Here is a 16,850-nt window from a genome sequence, read left to right as displayed (position 1 = left end):
TAAGTAGAAGTTATCACTTATCTTCCTAACTACTTCTAGCTCCTACTTCTAGATATTTAAGCTAGTAAGGCTGCTTAGTCTATTAATATTAATACTCTTAAGCAACCTACTATTAAGGTTAATAGCAGATATATACTTAAACGTATTATTAATACTTAGCTTATTAGTAGTAAATACTATTATTATTAGCCTTAGCGCTAGCTTACTTACTAAATAGCATAAGTTTGATCTTATATCTAGACGATCTACTTAGTAGAGGTTATTATTAGCTCTTCTAATATAAATACAGCATAGTAATAAACTATTATATCTATATATATATATATATATATATATAGGATACTAACCTATTAGAGGCTAGATCTATACGCTAGATCTATATAAGACCTAAAGCAGACTATTTATGCGCATACTTATCTTAGACTTCTCTTATTCGCCCTTATTATAATAAATAGTCTTAAGGAATAGCTAGATATATATAACCTTATAATCTACTAAGCAGCTGCACTTATTATTACTATATATTAAGCTATCTCTATACTAATATAAGTTACTACTATAAGAATATTAGCTAATTCTACCTATATAGATTAGATATAGAAAGTAAGGCTAAGTAAGCTTAAAACCTTAGTTATTTATTCTATAAATATATATCTAAAGTAATAGGCGCCTATCTAGTTATATACCTCTATTACTTCTAATAATTAGTAGTTAAATAACTCTTTATAACGTTCTTAGTGCTAATAGTTTTCCTAATATTATTAGTGAAAAGGTTTAATCTTAGAGAGCACCTTAAGTAGATCTATTTCTTAAGCACTAATATAGGTTTATTCTTAAGCTTCCTAGTATATAGATCTAGCTATAGCAGGCTAACACTTCTATTTTATAATAGGAGCTTCTCTATAAACCTCCCTCTTAAGTTAACCCTAATAAGATTATAGAAGTACTACTTAAAAGCTATTAGGTCTCCCTTTAGTATAAGAGAGGATACCCCTCTATATTTATTATTAAGATATTTAGAAACCTAAAGTATCCTCTATTAGCTTTATAATAATATAGTAAGAAGTATATTATAGCCTACTTATACTAATAGAAATTAATACAGTATATATACACTATTATTATGTAATAAGGAAATATACTAAAGCCTCTTAACTAGGCAAAATAGAGGTGTAAAGATAATAGATAATAGTATACCTACTTATATAGACTTACCTTAGTAAAGCTATTAATAAAGCTATTCTTATTATCTTCTAAGGCTAATATACTATAGTTATAAGATATATAGTAAAACTAACCCCTCCTAACCTAAAAATCACCCTAGAATTATATATTTTTATCTACTAACTTACACACCTTAATGTGAATTCTTAGCCTATCCCTATTAGAGTTAAGTAGTCTTAGTACTACTATTTTAGCAGCCCTACTTAGATCGTTTAGCATAGAGAACGCCTCTATAACGCTTAGTATATTAGCTAGAAGGATAACTTAAAGGTCTTAGTTAAGGATATTAGTAGGTATAGCTAAGATAGCAGTAGATATTAAAAGTTAAAGCTAAGACTTCTTCTGTTTAGTTTAAGCAGTTTATCTATACTTATAAACTCACTATTAGCTAATACTTCTAATAATAGATAGCAGTAGTACTATAGCAAACTAAATAATATAAGATATAATAATAACTTAATACTATAATACCTAATATACTAGCTTATATAAGAAAAGTCCTATATAACTAACTAAGATTATACTAAAAATAGGATACCTAAGTAAGTAGAAGAAATATAACTTACTTATAGTTTATATAGATTATAAGGTACTAGAAAAGGATTAAATATCCTACTTTATAGAGCTAATAATAGTAAAAATTTAAAAAATAATATAAATAAGCTATAAATTATAGTAGTAGCACTTAATATATACTATAATAGAGAATAACACTTTTTTCTATAAGCACTCTTAGTTAATATAAGATATAAGAGACACTAATTTAAAAAGGGAATCTCTAAAGGAGTAATCTTAAGGATAAATTAAACCTAACCTATTTTAACTTATTATAAAGACTTAATTAGCTTAAGCATATTAGATATATAATACCTAGAAGCTAATATATACACTATAATGCGTTTTATATGCATCTTCCTATTATGTTTCTCTATAGCCTATAGGTTTAAGTAAGGTATAGTAAATAGAGTTAAGTAATATTAGCTAAGATTATTAAATATCTCTTAATATTATAAGTAGGGAGAAGAGAAAAAGAAACTAATAAGTAATAAGAAAGGTTTAAACTAAGTATATAGTTAATTTTAATATTAATATGCTGTCTAAGAAAACCTAATATATCTTAGCATCCTTAGCCTTAACAGCTATAAATAAGCATAATATAGGTAATAATATACTTATCTTTAAGGTTATTATATATTCCTACTAAAGTGTAAAGTAGGTAGATAAGCTTACTCCTAGATATATTATTAATAAGTATAACTAAATAAAAATAAAGATAATAGTATATATAAACTAAAGTAGCCCCCTAGATAAAACGTAAAATAAGATAATAAAGCTGAAAATTCCCTTAGAGATAAAGCTAATATACCTCCCTTCTTTATCCTCTAATATAGATCTTCTCTAGAAGATATTAAGTAAAAGTTGTATATATTACCTATATAGTAGACTAAAGCAGGATATAGCATATAGAGGTATATCTTTATAAGCATAATTCTCCTCTATATACTAAGAACTAACACTTAGCTATAAAAGCCTATAAATATAGATATACTAAGACTTAGTAGAGAGGAGGTCTATATAACTTTTAAACAGCTATATTATAGCTATAGTAGCTAGTTATATATAATCCCTACTTCTTAATCTACTATATAATAGGGGAAATTAATACTTTTATATTACTTAGAGCTAATTAAGCTTATTTTAGCTTAAGTAGTAAGAGGCTTAAAAGAAGAAGTCTTATAGGCTTTATATTACTATAAGCTAACCTATAGCTATTAGTATCTTATTATGCCTTTTATTCCTTATTAATACTAAAAGGTATATATTATTATATATTACTTTATTTCTATCTTCTAGCGATAGATAATAGAGAATATATATTAGGTAGAGCCTTTTTTACTTATTTTATTTAGTATATATAAGTATGTAAGTAAGTAGGAATAGAAGTATCTATATATATATATGAAGGTAATCTAGTATAAGAACTCTTAACTTTTATTAAGACCTTTAATCCTTATAAGACTAAAAATATATAACTTAATATTAGATAGAATTATAGTAAGAAGATAGCCTAAGAGGCTACTTTCTATATATTAACCTTAACCTTTTGTAAAAATAACTGTAAATATAAAAGTATTAAATATAATACTACTAACCTTTTTTATCCTTTAGTTTTTAAGACACTACCTTTATGCATAAGTGTTTATAATACTTATAATAGCTAGATAGTTAAATTAGATAGATTAATACTATTAGATTTAGCAAAAGCTATTTTTTATAAGTATTTCCTAAATCCTCCTTCTTAACTATTCCTTTACCTTATTATATTATTCTATAAGCTATATATATTTATTACTCTTCGCTCTTTATATATTATAAAAGTTAGAAAAAAAGTAACTTATATTATTATAGTTAGCTATAAGTAAGGAGGTAGTAGCGCTTAAATAAACTGAATCTAGCTAATCCCCTATTAGAAAACAGCCTTACTAATCTAATAGGGCTGCTTATATTAAACGCCTCTATATAGCTACCTCTTAGACGTATAGAGTAATACTTTTCCCCTCAACTAACTAGCTATTAGGCAGTAGAGCAGCTAGTTTTCTTATAGTAACTATTAATTAAGGAGTAAGAGAGGTAGTATACCTTAATATATAGGTAGAGACCTTAGTTACTAAGTTACTTACCTACTTATGCTTAATATATTAGCACTACCTACCTACCTACCTTACTTACCCTACTTTAGCTATAAAAAGTTAGAAAGCATTATTTATAGTAAAGTAGGCTGATAGGAATACTATTACCCCTAAGTGCAGCTTTATACCTAAGTCTCTATATCTTTACACTATTATTAACACACTTTATAGCCTCTTATACCTAATTAGCTATCCTTAATCTATTAGAGCCTAAGATATACTATACCTACCCCTTTATTTTAGAAACACCTCTTTATAGATAGCGCCTATAATTATAACTATTACTATTATAAAGTAGCCTCTAGCCTTAAGAGTTAGTTATTATAGACCTTAAAGAGTGCTTAAAGCCTCAGCTTCCTATTAGTTCTACTATTATTAATCTTCTCTTTTAGTAAATATAAGTATAGTTATTAAGGTGCTAGCTGAAGTATCCTCTACTACTTAGAATAATAGCTAGCTAAGGCAGTAATAAACACTTATTCTAAGACCCTTATGTTGCTATCTAAGTAAAAATTATTAGAGGCTAGATAGTAAGCATACTAATCTAGCAGAAGTTAGTAGATTTAAGAAAGCATCCTCATAATAGATAGGTAATATATTGCTTATTTATATAGTATTAATATATTAATATTATTCCTATAAATAGCACTTATTATTACTATTATACTATTCTAAGCAGCTGCTACTACTATTAGCTAGAGGCCTTTTATCTTAAAGTACTCCTATTACTAAAAGCTATGCTAGTAGGATAATTTAATATTAGCTAAGACATTATAATAAACTATTAGAAGGGGTAGTTAAAGCTTATCTTAATTTTAAGGCTTAGTAGGACTAATATCCTATTAGGTAGACAGCTATCTAATTAGTTAAGCAGACTCTATCTAAAAAGCAAGCTTACCTCACTTATTATATAAGGTAGGTCTATAGGTAGGTAAGTAGGATATAAATAAACGTACTACCTACTTAACTACCCTACTCTCTATATTAATAAGCTATTTAGATAGGATAGTATAATAAGCCTATCTATCTTAAGCTAAATAGTATCTACTTTATAAACCCCTCTTCTTTTTTTTACCTACTTAGCTATATACTTATATATTCTACTACTTATTCTACTACGCTTTATAGCTCCTCTTAGTTAATAATAACCTTATAAACTTAAGCATCTCTATTAATTAGAATAACTTTAGCTACACCTTTATCTTAGCTTATATAGGTATTACTTATATACTTATAGACTTAATAGCATACTAAGGTTTAAGATAGTAGCAGCTAGTAAGCATCTCTCCTATATAATATATACTATAGATAGTTTATTTATATATTAGTTTTATTCCTATTATTCACTTTTTATTTAATCTCTTTTATTTTATTTACTAGCTTCTACTACCTCCTCTCCTCTAAAAGCATACTAGAAGCTATTACTTTAATATCTTAACTAATATTAAGATAAGAGATAAGCTAAAAAGGAGGTAATGCCTAGGGGATATATATAGGTGCCTTAACCTTCTTAGCGCAGCTTAACTATACTATCTATATTTAATAAGAATAATATAGCTAAACTTAGCCCTCCTAATATTCTTATTACCTCTATCCTAAAGGTTATACCTACTAAGCTATAGACTAAATAGACTGCTGCTACCTTACTACTTATAATAATCTTTATCTTAGTAGGAGATATAACGATAGATTTTCCCTAGTATATCTTTAGTTCCCTATATATAGATAACTATAACTATATCCTTTAGTTTCTAGCCTTAACTAGTATAAGCTTTATAAAGGTCTATCTAAATATAACTACAGCTAGCTTAGCTGAAATATTATTAAATAATATTAAACTACCTCTTTATGTTTAAAGATATACCTTCTATAGTTCTAAATTTATTAAGGTGTTTATGCTTAATATATAGGATTTAGGGTCTATAGGCGTATACTTTAAGGAAATACTTTCTAGCTGCTACACCTTATATATACCCCTAAAACTATTATATATCCTATAGACCTCTTTTCCCCCCTATATTACGCTAATAAAGCCTTTCTCTTCTTAACCCTAGCTTATTACTATATTATATCTTAAAGATGTTAATAGAAGGTTAAATAAGACTGAGATAAGTAGAAAAGGTCTTAGTAGTAGCTAACTTATTTTTAATAATACTTAAGTCTAAAATATACTATCTTTAGCAGCTTTTAGCTATCCTAATATATACCTATAACACTCTACCTCTATTACTACTAACTTTATTTATAGGGGTAGGCTAAAGGTTTAGCTTATTATTAATCTTATATCTACTAGTAGACTTAAGGAGTGTATTAGTAATATACTAGCTAGCTTATACTGCTAATAAGGATAGAAAGGCAAGACCTTTAGGGATAATAAGCCCTCTAATACGCTTTATTATTAGTTCTTTAATTATAATAAAATATTTATTATAAAAGCTATCCTAGATAGGTAGAATATTATATATTCTATATTTTATTATATAGAAGGTAATATTACTATTATCCCTCTAAGTACCTACTTCTAAGTTATTAATATTAGCTTATACCTATCCTAAGTAGCTAGAATCTTTAGCCTTAGTAGATATACTTTATACTAAAGTAACTTCTAACTTTATAGTGAAACCTATAAGCTATTTCTAATACTAATATGCTAAGTGTTAAATAACACCCTAAAGCTAGACTATAATAATAATAATAGCTATACTATCTACGCTATTACGCCTATAATTAAGATAAAGCTTTTAGAGAGTTAGTATAGTAGCTATTAGAATAGTAAGCTTAATCCTTACTTAGTCTTAGAAAGCTAGCATTACACCTTACTATAGTATAGCTATTTTAAGCTGAACCCCTCCTCCTTACTATCTTTAGGTAATAATAATATTAGTGTTAAAGCCTTAGTAAAGCTTAGTAGTATCTACAGCTATAAGTTAACTTTACTACTGCTTTACTATAGCTACTTATAGCTAGCTAATAGTAATAACGCTACTATTATATAAGTAGATATAACCTTACTAACAAAAATAGTGACTAGAAAGCAAACTAAGCTTAAGGCTATTAATAACCTGCTTATAGTTAGCTATACTTATAAAGCTATAAGTTATTTAAGTAAGAGGATATACTTAATACTAAAGTTAATAATAATAATAATAGTAGTATTACTACTTAAAAGCTTATATTAAGCTGCTATACTTCTTTATATATATAGAGACTAGTTAAAAGTAGATAGTAGCACTTTTAGTAATAGAGGTATAGATATTAGAGATAATAAGGCAGAAGATAATATTAAGTTACTTAGCTTCTATAATAATATAATAGAAAGCTTAGATAAGACGCTTAGTATTTATATTAACACTAAAGTATAGCTAAAAAGCACTATTATAAATAAAATTAAGCTTACTACTATTAAGCTAGCTGTTAGTAAGAGCAAGGTGTTTATTTAATCTCTCCTCACTTATAGCGTTAAATATTATAAAGCATTCTTCTAAGTATAGCGTGTTACGCCTATAAGTATTATGCTCTACTTCCTACTTTATAATAACTATATTATACTTTATTATAATATCTAGTAGGCTAAGAGTTAAGAGACCCTCACTAAGTATTAGAAGAGGCTTATATATATCTAGCTTAGTATATATCTTAAGAAACTAAGATTTAATAGCGCTGCTATATATTAAAGCTATAGTAATATCTATAGCTTTACCTATAAGGTCCTTAGTATTAATCTCTTATTAGTAGACACTATATTAAGGATATTCTGTCTATAGAGAGTTAATATTAATAAATACCTATATATTAAGACGATCTTAGATATAATCTATAGCGCTAGTTTAAACTTCCTCTCTACTCTCCTACTTAGTAAGCTTAAGCTTATACTATTAGACTTATATAATATAGCGCTCTATTTAGCTGCTATAGTCTTAGAGAATAGTGAAAATAGCATTAAGGTTAAGAAGATTAGCGCCTTTAGCAGGCTATTTACTGTAGTTATATAAAGCTAAGCTATAGATATCCTCCTTAGTCTTAATATTAAGCTAACATCACGTCCACGATGGCTGACGTCGGAAGCCATTGAACGCCCCACCATGGAATTAGGTGGGTCCGTTGAGACAAGGGCGGAAACCGTTGTTCACAGCAAGGTGGAAGCCGTTGAGATTTTCCGTAGTAAAATAGGTAAAAGTAGCATGCAATTAAAGCCACAATCGGTATAATTATAGGAACCCAGTTCTCAGTGTTTTATTCCGTGATATGAGTCCAGAAATAGGTGAATAGGGTAGTAGATGTTTTTGTGATGTCGTCCGAATCCCCGCATTAACCAGCCAATTATATAACAGGACCATCAGCCAGGCCAGAAAGCCCGACCGAGCGATGGAACGTAGGCAGGGAGGAAAGTAGATCAAGGAGAAAGTATATGGAATTAAGGGGCAGGAAGGTGAGTTTATAAAGAGAGGACAGGAGGAACCAGTCATAAACAGTAGATAGAAGAAAGTAACCAATACATGCCAAAGATGGAGCCATTCGTCCACAACACGCAGTATTCCATTTTGATATGCACATTATGTCAGTACGCCGTATTAGCCAACGAAGCCACGGCGCATTTGCGGAATAACCATCGGTCAATCCCCGCCGAGGCCAGGAGCAAGGTCGCCGGATTAGTCGGCGATATTCCCGGCATCATCCGCAGCCAGGCCGATTTGCAGTCGTTTCAATACCCAGACCCCACGGTCGAGCCAGTTGCCCATATCGCACCGCCCCGGGCGGACGGTTTGCGTTGCCACGCATGCCGTTATGTGTGCCGCCGCGTGCGAAACATGCAGGAGCATTGCCGGGCAGAACACCGGTGGGCGAATGATTGGCAGAAGGGGGGCAATGTGCGCAAGAAAGCCACGGCAGTCAGAGATTTGCCGTGGACAACAGGCGTGCCATGCCAGCGTTTTTTTTTAACACGGGCCGCAAGCGGATGGTTCGAGGTCGGGCGGGGGTTAGGGGTGGCCGTTCAAAGCGAGCCATCGGGGCCGGGGACGGACGACACGGCGTGGTTCGTCACGTTGCACGAGAACCAAGAGAAGCGGTTCGAGGCCGACGCGCGCGAGGAGGTCAGTACAGTGGACGAAAAGTTGGAGCCGAACGGGTGGTTGTACCGCGTCGGGTGGACGAGGGATTTGGAAGGGTTGAACAAGACGCAGTTACAGGAGGCCACGCGACCAATTGAGGATGGCGAGGAGACGTTAGAGGCCATATGGGCCGTGTTCAACAGCGTCGCCGACAAGGCATGCGCAACAGCAGCACCGCACAAGGTCGGGCACGACGTGTTGTTCGAGGCGGAGCGGAAGGAGATCGGCCAGAAGCCGGTGCGGCCATTCGACAACCGCATGGAGGACGACACGTGGCAGCGGTACAAGGAGGTTTGGCGTAAGATGGTGAGCATATGGTTCCGCATGGACGAGTGGCCGGAGCGCGAGCGGCCGCCGTATCGGTTCACCATGCGTCAGGGGTCGTTGTGGGATGCGTTCACCAGCCGTGTCGAGGCGGATGTCGGCAGCAGGCAGGCCGCGCAGGCGGAGGAGGTCGAGAGGATGTGTTTGGACGCCATCATCGCCATCATCGAGGACCCGTACAAGCAGAGCCAAAAGGAGAGCGCGATGATCGGCGCGTTGGCGGTGTTGGGCATCCGCGAGGACGGCGGGTGGCACCAGGCGACGGAGTACACGACGAATTATTCAGCCGTGATCAAGGTGGCCAAGATGTTCGTCGTGTACCAGGCGTGGTTGGAGCGGAAGGACGAGGTGGTGGCGTTGACGGCGACCAAAGGGGCCGAGGCGGCGTACGAAGAGGCCAGCAGCGTGTTCCATTTGGTGCGCGACAAGGTGCGGCGGTTCATGACGCGGATGCCCGGGCGGCCGGACGACGAGCCCAGGGCGATGAATTGGATTTACGACGCGCGCACGTACGGGATGCATATCCGGTTTAACACGGTGGCGCCGGGGATGGTGGATTGGAGCGGCGACCGGATATCGTTCCGGCGGGTGCGGGTGCGGGTGTGCGAGTTGGCCGAGATGTTCCACGGGGTAGCGCAGGAGGCGCGGACGTTGTTGGCGCAGTTGGCGGTGGTGGACGGGGATGGGGATAGGGATAATGATCCCGACAGGGACGGGCACGGCGATGGGTACGGAGGCCGATCAGCGTTAGCAGCAGCGTTGCCCGCCATCAGGTGGGACAGCATGCACGACGACCACAGCCAGGACCGGCCGGGGTATTCGTTTTTACACGACGACCGCAACGAGGCGTGGGTGGGCAAGGGGAAGGGGTGGATCGCACGGCGCATCGCAGAGTCGGAGGCACGGCGGCGGGCGTGGTTAGACCCAACGCGAGGGGCGGCGGCGGCGGCAGTGGCAGCAGCAGCAGCAGCAGCAGCAGGACAGGCGGAGGAGGTCACGTCCAACCGCAGCGATAGCCACCACCCATACCGCGAGAGGACGGTGCAGGCATACAGACAGGCGTTGGAATCGTTCCGGGAGCGGTTGTGGATGTTGATGCACATGGTGGCAGGGCAGCCGGCGCGGGCGCCCGAGTTAGCAGGCATCAGACACAGCAACACGGCCAACGGCGGGGTCAGGAACGTGTTCGCACACGACGGCATGATATGTTTCGTCACGTCGTACCACAAGAATTACCGCCAGACGGGGACGGCCAAGGTGATACACCGGTATTTGCCGCGCGAGGTCGGCGAGTTGTTGGTGTGGTATTTATGGTTAGTGTTGCCGTTTTGGCAGCAGGTAGGAGGCATCATCCATCAGACGGACCGGAAGAGCGCATTTTTATGGGCGGACGACGTGGTTGTAAGGGGCAGGGCGGCGGGCGAGGCGAGCCGTGATAACACCAGGGGCGACGAGCGCCGCAATAACACCAAGGACAACGACGCCCGTGACAACACCGAGGACGACGACGCCCGTGACAACACCATCACAGACGAGAGCGCCAACGCCACCCCCGGCCGGGCGCCGTGGACGGACGAACGGTTGTGGACGTCAGACAAGGCAAGGCGGATCATGCAGCAGCACAGCGAGCGGTTGGTCGGCAGCAAGATCAACATCAGCGGGTGGCGGCACATGGCCGTCGCCATCGCCAACCGGTATTTGAACGAGGCGTTCGGACGGGCAGACGACAAAAACAACGACAACGACGACAACGACGACGACATAGGCGTCGAGGACAGCGCATTGGATTTGCAGGCCGGGCACGGCACGCACGTGGCGGGGATGATATACGGGCGGTTGTACCAGGAGGCACCGTTCGGCACGGCGGCGTTGCGGGACAGGTTCCGGGCCGTCAGCCGGCAGTGGCACCGGTTGTTGGGGTTCGGGGCGGAGGACCGGGGCGGCGGGGCACCCACCAAGCGGCGGCGGACGGCGACGACGGCGGCGGACGAGGAGTTCGAAGGGCAGCGGCGGCGGCGGTTCACGCGGTTGCAGTTAGCCAACGCCGGCGGGCAGTTGCGGCAGATGATGGGGGACCCGCGGGCGGCGTTCCGCGGCCAGCAGGAGCGGGTCATCCGGTCGATCATGCGCGGGGACGACCCGATCGTGCAGGTGACGGGCACGGGCGGCGGCAAGAGTTTGTCGTTCATGTTGCCGGCGTATTGCGCACCGGACGGGGTGACGATCGTCGTGACGCCGTTGGTGGCGTTGCGCACCGACATGGACGCGCGGTGTTCGAGGTCGGGGTTGGCGTCGACAACGTGGCGCGGCGGCGGGCGGGCCAACACGGCCGCAGCAACGGTGGTGTTCGTGACGCCCGAGTCGGCCGTCACGCAGGGATTCCGGGATTTCGTCGGGCGGTTGCAGCGGCGGCAGCAGTTGGACCGGGTGGTGTTGGACGAGTGCCACGTCGTGTTGGATGGGTCGAGGGGGTTCCGGCCGGCGTTGCGGGCGTTGGGGCGGACGGTGCAGGAGTTCGGGGCGCAGTTGGTGTGTTTGACGGCGACGTTGCCGCCGGCGGAGGAGCGGGAGTTTTTCGCCGTGACGGGGATCCGGCAGGAGCGGGTGCGGGTGTTCCGCGAGGCGACGACGCGGAGGAATATCGAGTATGGGGTTGTTGTCGTTGCGTTAGGGTCAGGGGGTGGGGGTCGTGGTCGTGGTCGTGGTGCGGCAAGCCACAGGCGCCGGGCAGAGTCAGGGTTAGGGTTAGGGTCAGGTCGGGAGGGTGAGGACGGCGAGTTGAGCGCCGTCGAGGAGCGCGGTTGCCAGGAGGTCAGGGATTGGTTGCGGCAGCAGCCACGCGGCAAGGCGGTGGTGTACAGCAGCACGATCGAGGGCGTCGAGCGGATGGCCGAGGCGTTGGGGTGCGCAGCGTTCCACAGCAGCATCGGCAGCACGGAGGACAAGGCGTCGAGGTTGGAGGCGTGGAGGATGGGCGACGGCGCCGATGGGGGCGTCATCGTGGCGACGAACGCGTTGGGGTTAGGCATCGACGTGCCGGACGTGCGGTTGGTGGTCCACGCGGGCATGCCGCGGCGGTTGCGGGATTTCGTCCAGGAGAGCGGGCGTGCCGGGCGAGACGGCCAGCCAAGCCGGTCGGTTGTTATATGCAGTAGGGCAGCCGTGGAGGAGAAGGAGAAGGAGAAGCAGAAGGAGAAGGAGGCAGGGGAGGCAGAGAAAGATGGGAGGGCAGCCGGAGGGGGATGGGAGGTGTCAACAAGGACATACATCAGGGGAGAGGTATGCCGGCGGATTGTGTTAGACGAGGTCATGGACGGGCGGGTGGACCGTCCAGGGTGCGAGGAGGGCGAAGAGGCATGCGACATATGCCGGCAGAGGGCGTCGGAGGTGATGTGGGTAGACGACGGGGATGGAGATATGGATAGGGACAAGGACGGGGATAGAGAGGGACATGGAGCCAGAGAAGACGAAGAGATCAGGGCCGCGTTCGAGACCAGTCAGCAAGCCAGGCAGTTCCGCCAGTGGCAGGCCAGGGCAGAGCGTTCAGGGTTAGGGGAGGAGGGGGAGACGTTCAAGCAGCAGTTGGCGCGGTGGGCGGGACGGTGCACGTATTGCGGGATACGCCGGAGAGAGAGCGACGGGCACACGTTAGACGATTGCCCAGGCCGCGGGGAGCAGGCGTGGGGGTGGACGGCGCAGTACAGGAGGCAGATGGAAGAGGCCATGTTCGACGGACGGATGATGGAGAATTTCAGCAGTTGTTTCCATTGCGGATTGCCGCAGGGTTGGTGTCGGCGATGGGAGCCGTTGGGCGAGGACGGCGGGCGGTTCACGGAGGTCGAGGGCGGTTCATGCCAGTACCAAGGGTTGATGGTTACGATGTTCGCCGTCGCAACGATCGGTGTGGGGTCGAGGGTGTACGAGGAGACGGTGAGGGCGATGCGCAGAGCGGACGGGTTAGAGGAGTGGGCATCGAGCGAGAAGGAGGTATATAAGTGGTTAGGGCAGATGATCCAATGGGGAGGGGTGCAGTCAAGCAAGTTGTGCCGGTTGACAAGCCAGTTGTGGCAGAAGGCAGTAGAGGGCGTAGCAGAGGGGTGATCAGGCAGGGCAAGGCGGGGCGAGTAGGGGCCGTACATAGGAGTACGACAGTTTAGGGTAGGGAGTAGGGAAGTATAGTAGTAAAGGATAATAGAAAACAGAGCATCAGATGTTTTTTCACACAGAAAGATTTAATAGCACAAGAGAGCAGGAGGTGGAAGATGACAAAGAGTAACAGAGGGGATGAATCATGAGCAAGGAGCAAGAAGGGGGGAATACAAGGAGCAGCAAAAGGTATAGGCAACAGTGGAAGGATGGAAAGAGCAGAGAAAGGGGCCGGAGAGAAGGGAAAAAAAAGAAGTAAAAAGGGGATGTAAGAGCGTGAATATAATACAGATGTAGTGTTAAAGATTTCAGGGCCAGTTTTAGGGTTAGATAGCATAGCAGAACAAAAGGGCAGAACAGTAAGAGGTTCGTTAACAAAGGCGAATTAGTAAGAGTATAGGAGTTATAATAAAGCAGATTCGGGGGCAAGCAGAGGGAAAGAGAATAGTATTAAGATAATAGGAAAGAGTAAAAGATTTGTTATAGAAAGAGAGCAGAGTACACCGAGAAAAATTACAGCCAAAAAGGGGTAGCAAGGTCAGCAAGAGAGGGGGAATTAAAGAATCACATACCAAAGATAGCAGATTTATACAGTAGACAGTAGTTAAAGATAAAGGGAGGTAGAAAGAAAGTAGACAGAGAGAAATAGAAATACAAACAGATAGAAGACCAAGGGGGGAAAAGTAAAAAAACGGATTTCAGTAAAAGAGAGGGAGGGAGATTCATTTAGCAGCCCATAGAGGTAGAGTATAGGGGAGCCAGGGTTAGTACACAGTAAAGGTCAGAGATAGGTTAAAGAGAAGGATTAAGGTCAGAGTAGGAATCAAAGTCAGGAATACAGCAAACAGAAGGGTCAAGAATAGGGCAGAAATAGAAGTCAGCAATAAAGCAAAGTTCAGGAGGGATAGAGTTAAGAAACAGATAATAGAGGGGACATACAATTAGCAAGCAACAAGAAAGGGGGGATCCAAGGAGCAGAGGAAAGTAGAGGCAAGAAGGGTAAAGTATAGAGAGGAGAGAAGGGATAGGGAAGACGGGAGGAATATAAAGAGCAGAGAAAGAGACAAAAGTAAAGAGGGCAAGGAGAGGAGCGAAAAGGGAACATAGGAATATAAGCATAATATAGACAGATACAGAGTTGAAGATAACAGGACCAGTTTTAGATTAGATAGCATAGTAGCATAGTATAACAAAAGGGCCGAGTAGTAAGGTGTTCGTCCGTAGAGGCGAGTTCGTAAGAGTATAGGAGTCGTTATAAAGAAGATTAGAGAGTAAATAGAGAGAGAGAGATAAGGGAGTAAGATAGTAAAAAAAGAGTTATAAGTTATTCACAAAACAAGGGTTATGTACCACGAGAAAGGTTATAAACCAAAAGGTTAGAAGAGTAAGTAAGAGAGGAGAAGTTAATAAGTAACAAACGAAAGATAGCAGATTCATAAGGTAGATAGTTAATATATATAATAGAGTAGGAAAGGGAAGAAAGGAGTTAGAGGGAGAAAGGAAACATACACAGACAGGATAACAAGGAGGAATAATAAGTAAACAGAGTTAGGTAAGAAAGAAGGAGGAAGGTTCATATAGCAACCCACAGATGGAGAGCATAAGCAAGTCAGAGATCGTACAAAGTTAAGGTTAGGGATATGTCAACAGGAAAGGGTTCGAGATAGAGCAGGATTAGAAGTTAGGATAGAGTAAAAGAAAAAGGGGGTGAGGGATAGAGCAGGAATAAGAGTTAGGGATAGAGCAGAAATAAAGGGCAGAATTAGAGCAGAGAAAAGGATAAAGGATAGGTTAAAGGAAAGGGGTTAGAAGTAAAGCAGAAATAAAAGTGAGGGTTAGAATGAAGGAAAAGGTAAGGGACAAGGCGAAAATAGAAAGTTAGAAATAGAGTAAAAATAAAAGTCAAGGATAGGGTAGAGAACAAGGTAGGGGATAAGTTAAAAGAGTAAGGTTAGGGTTAGAGCAGAAGTAAAGGTAAAGGTTAGAATAAGGAAGAGGGTTAGAGATAGGTTAAAAGAAAAGGGTTAAGGATAGGGTAGAAATAGAAAGTTAGAAACAGAGCAGAAATAAAAGTAAGAGTTAGAGTAGAGAAAAAGTTCAAAATAGAGTAGGGATAAAAGTTAAGGATAAAGTAAAGGAAAAACAAGAGGGGTGTTTATATTAATAAAGTAAGGTAGTTAGTATAAGCAGGCATAAATAAGAGAGAGAGAGAGATTCCAGTCCAAAGCCAGAGTCAAAAGTTCCCATTCAGATACAAGTGGATGGGCAGCATTATAGAGAATTCCAAGTTCATAATATATACAGATTATATAACACCAAGATATAGAGGAATAGTAAGCACCAGATAAATTAACACAGAACAAGCCGAATAAGGTTCCAAAGACAACCATTTTATCATAAGGTCAGGGGCATGGTAAGAAGGGGAAGCAGGACACATTTTACCAGTAGGCAGGAGTACAGGGGAATCAGTTTAGGATAGGGGAGGGGTTGATAATAAGTAGATAGAGGAGATATCAAAGTAAGGAGTTCATCGCAAGGAGAATATTTCAGTACATAAGGACAGAAGGGTTAGGGAAGAAAGGGAGTAAAAATAATCAACAAGTTCAAGTTTAAAAGAGGTAGATAAAAATATAGTAAGGTAAACCGTAAGTATAAGTTCAGGATAAGAGAAGGCGTGAAGATATAAAAGGGAAGAGATAGTAGAAAGGAAGAGGTAAGGTTTAGAAGGGGGTAGTTTACAATATAAAGGACGAACGAGAATTAAAGCAGAGGTCCAAGGGAAAGAATTAGGAGGAGAAAGATACAGATGGAAGGAATAAAGGATGAGCAAGAGAGAGAAAGAAGAAGGAAGAGAAAAAAAAAAGGTAGGGTTAGTATATAGCAAAGAGGTTAGTGACAAAGCAAGAGTTAGAGGGATAGAGACAAAGCAGGAGCGAAGCAGAGACAAGGGAAAATACAAAAACAGGAATTTAGATAGTAAAGGCGTTTTAAGAGGGTTTAGGGTTAGGAGTAAGAGAGGATAGAGAGAGAGCAACAGGAAAGGGTTAGGGACAGGGGAATTAGAAAAGGTTAGGGATAGAGAAAGGAAGAAGGTTAGGGATAGATAAAAGAACAAGGTTAGGGATAGATAAAAGGAAAGGGTTAGGGATAGATAAAAGGAAAGGGTTAGGGATAGAATAAAAGAACAAGGTTTGGGATAGATGAAAGGAAAGGGTTAGGGATAGATGAAAGGAAAGGGTTAGGGTTAGGGTTAGGGTTAGGGTTAGGGTTAGGGTTAGGGTTAGGGTTAGGGTTAGGGTTAGGGTTAGGGTTAGGGTTAGGGTTAGGGTTAGGGTAGGGTTAGGGTTAGGGTTCG

The 16,850-nt window shown here is 40.9% G+C and overlaps 1 protein-coding gene across 1 annotated transcript; it reads left to right on the top strand.

Annotated features, from left to right (window-relative positions):
- Positions 1-8,419: 8,419 nt before the first annotated feature.
- CGCS363_v015041 (Bloom syndrome protein-like protein) lies at positions 8,420-13,430 on the top strand (the record flags this gene model as incomplete). The annotated part of the gene is made up of 2 exons (XM_036646890.1): positions 8,420-13,347; positions 13,424-13,430. The coding sequence occupies 2 exons, from the start codon at positions 8,420-8,422 to the stop codon at positions 13,428-13,430; spliced, it is 4,935 nt and encodes a 1,644-aa protein (XP_036487877.1).
- Between the last annotated feature and the right edge of the window lie 3,420 nt (positions 13,431-16,850).

The sequence above is a fragment of the Colletotrichum siamense genome (genome assembly GCF_013390195.1).
Source record: "Colletotrichum siamense strain Cg363 chromosome Unknown KSG_Cg363_contig12, whole genome shotgun sequence".
Lineage (NCBI taxonomy): Eukaryota > Fungi > Ascomycota > Sordariomycetes > Glomerellales > Glomerellaceae > Colletotrichum > Colletotrichum siamense.
Note: the sequence above shows the minus strand (reverse complement) of the source record. Positions and strands in the feature narration are given on the sequence as shown.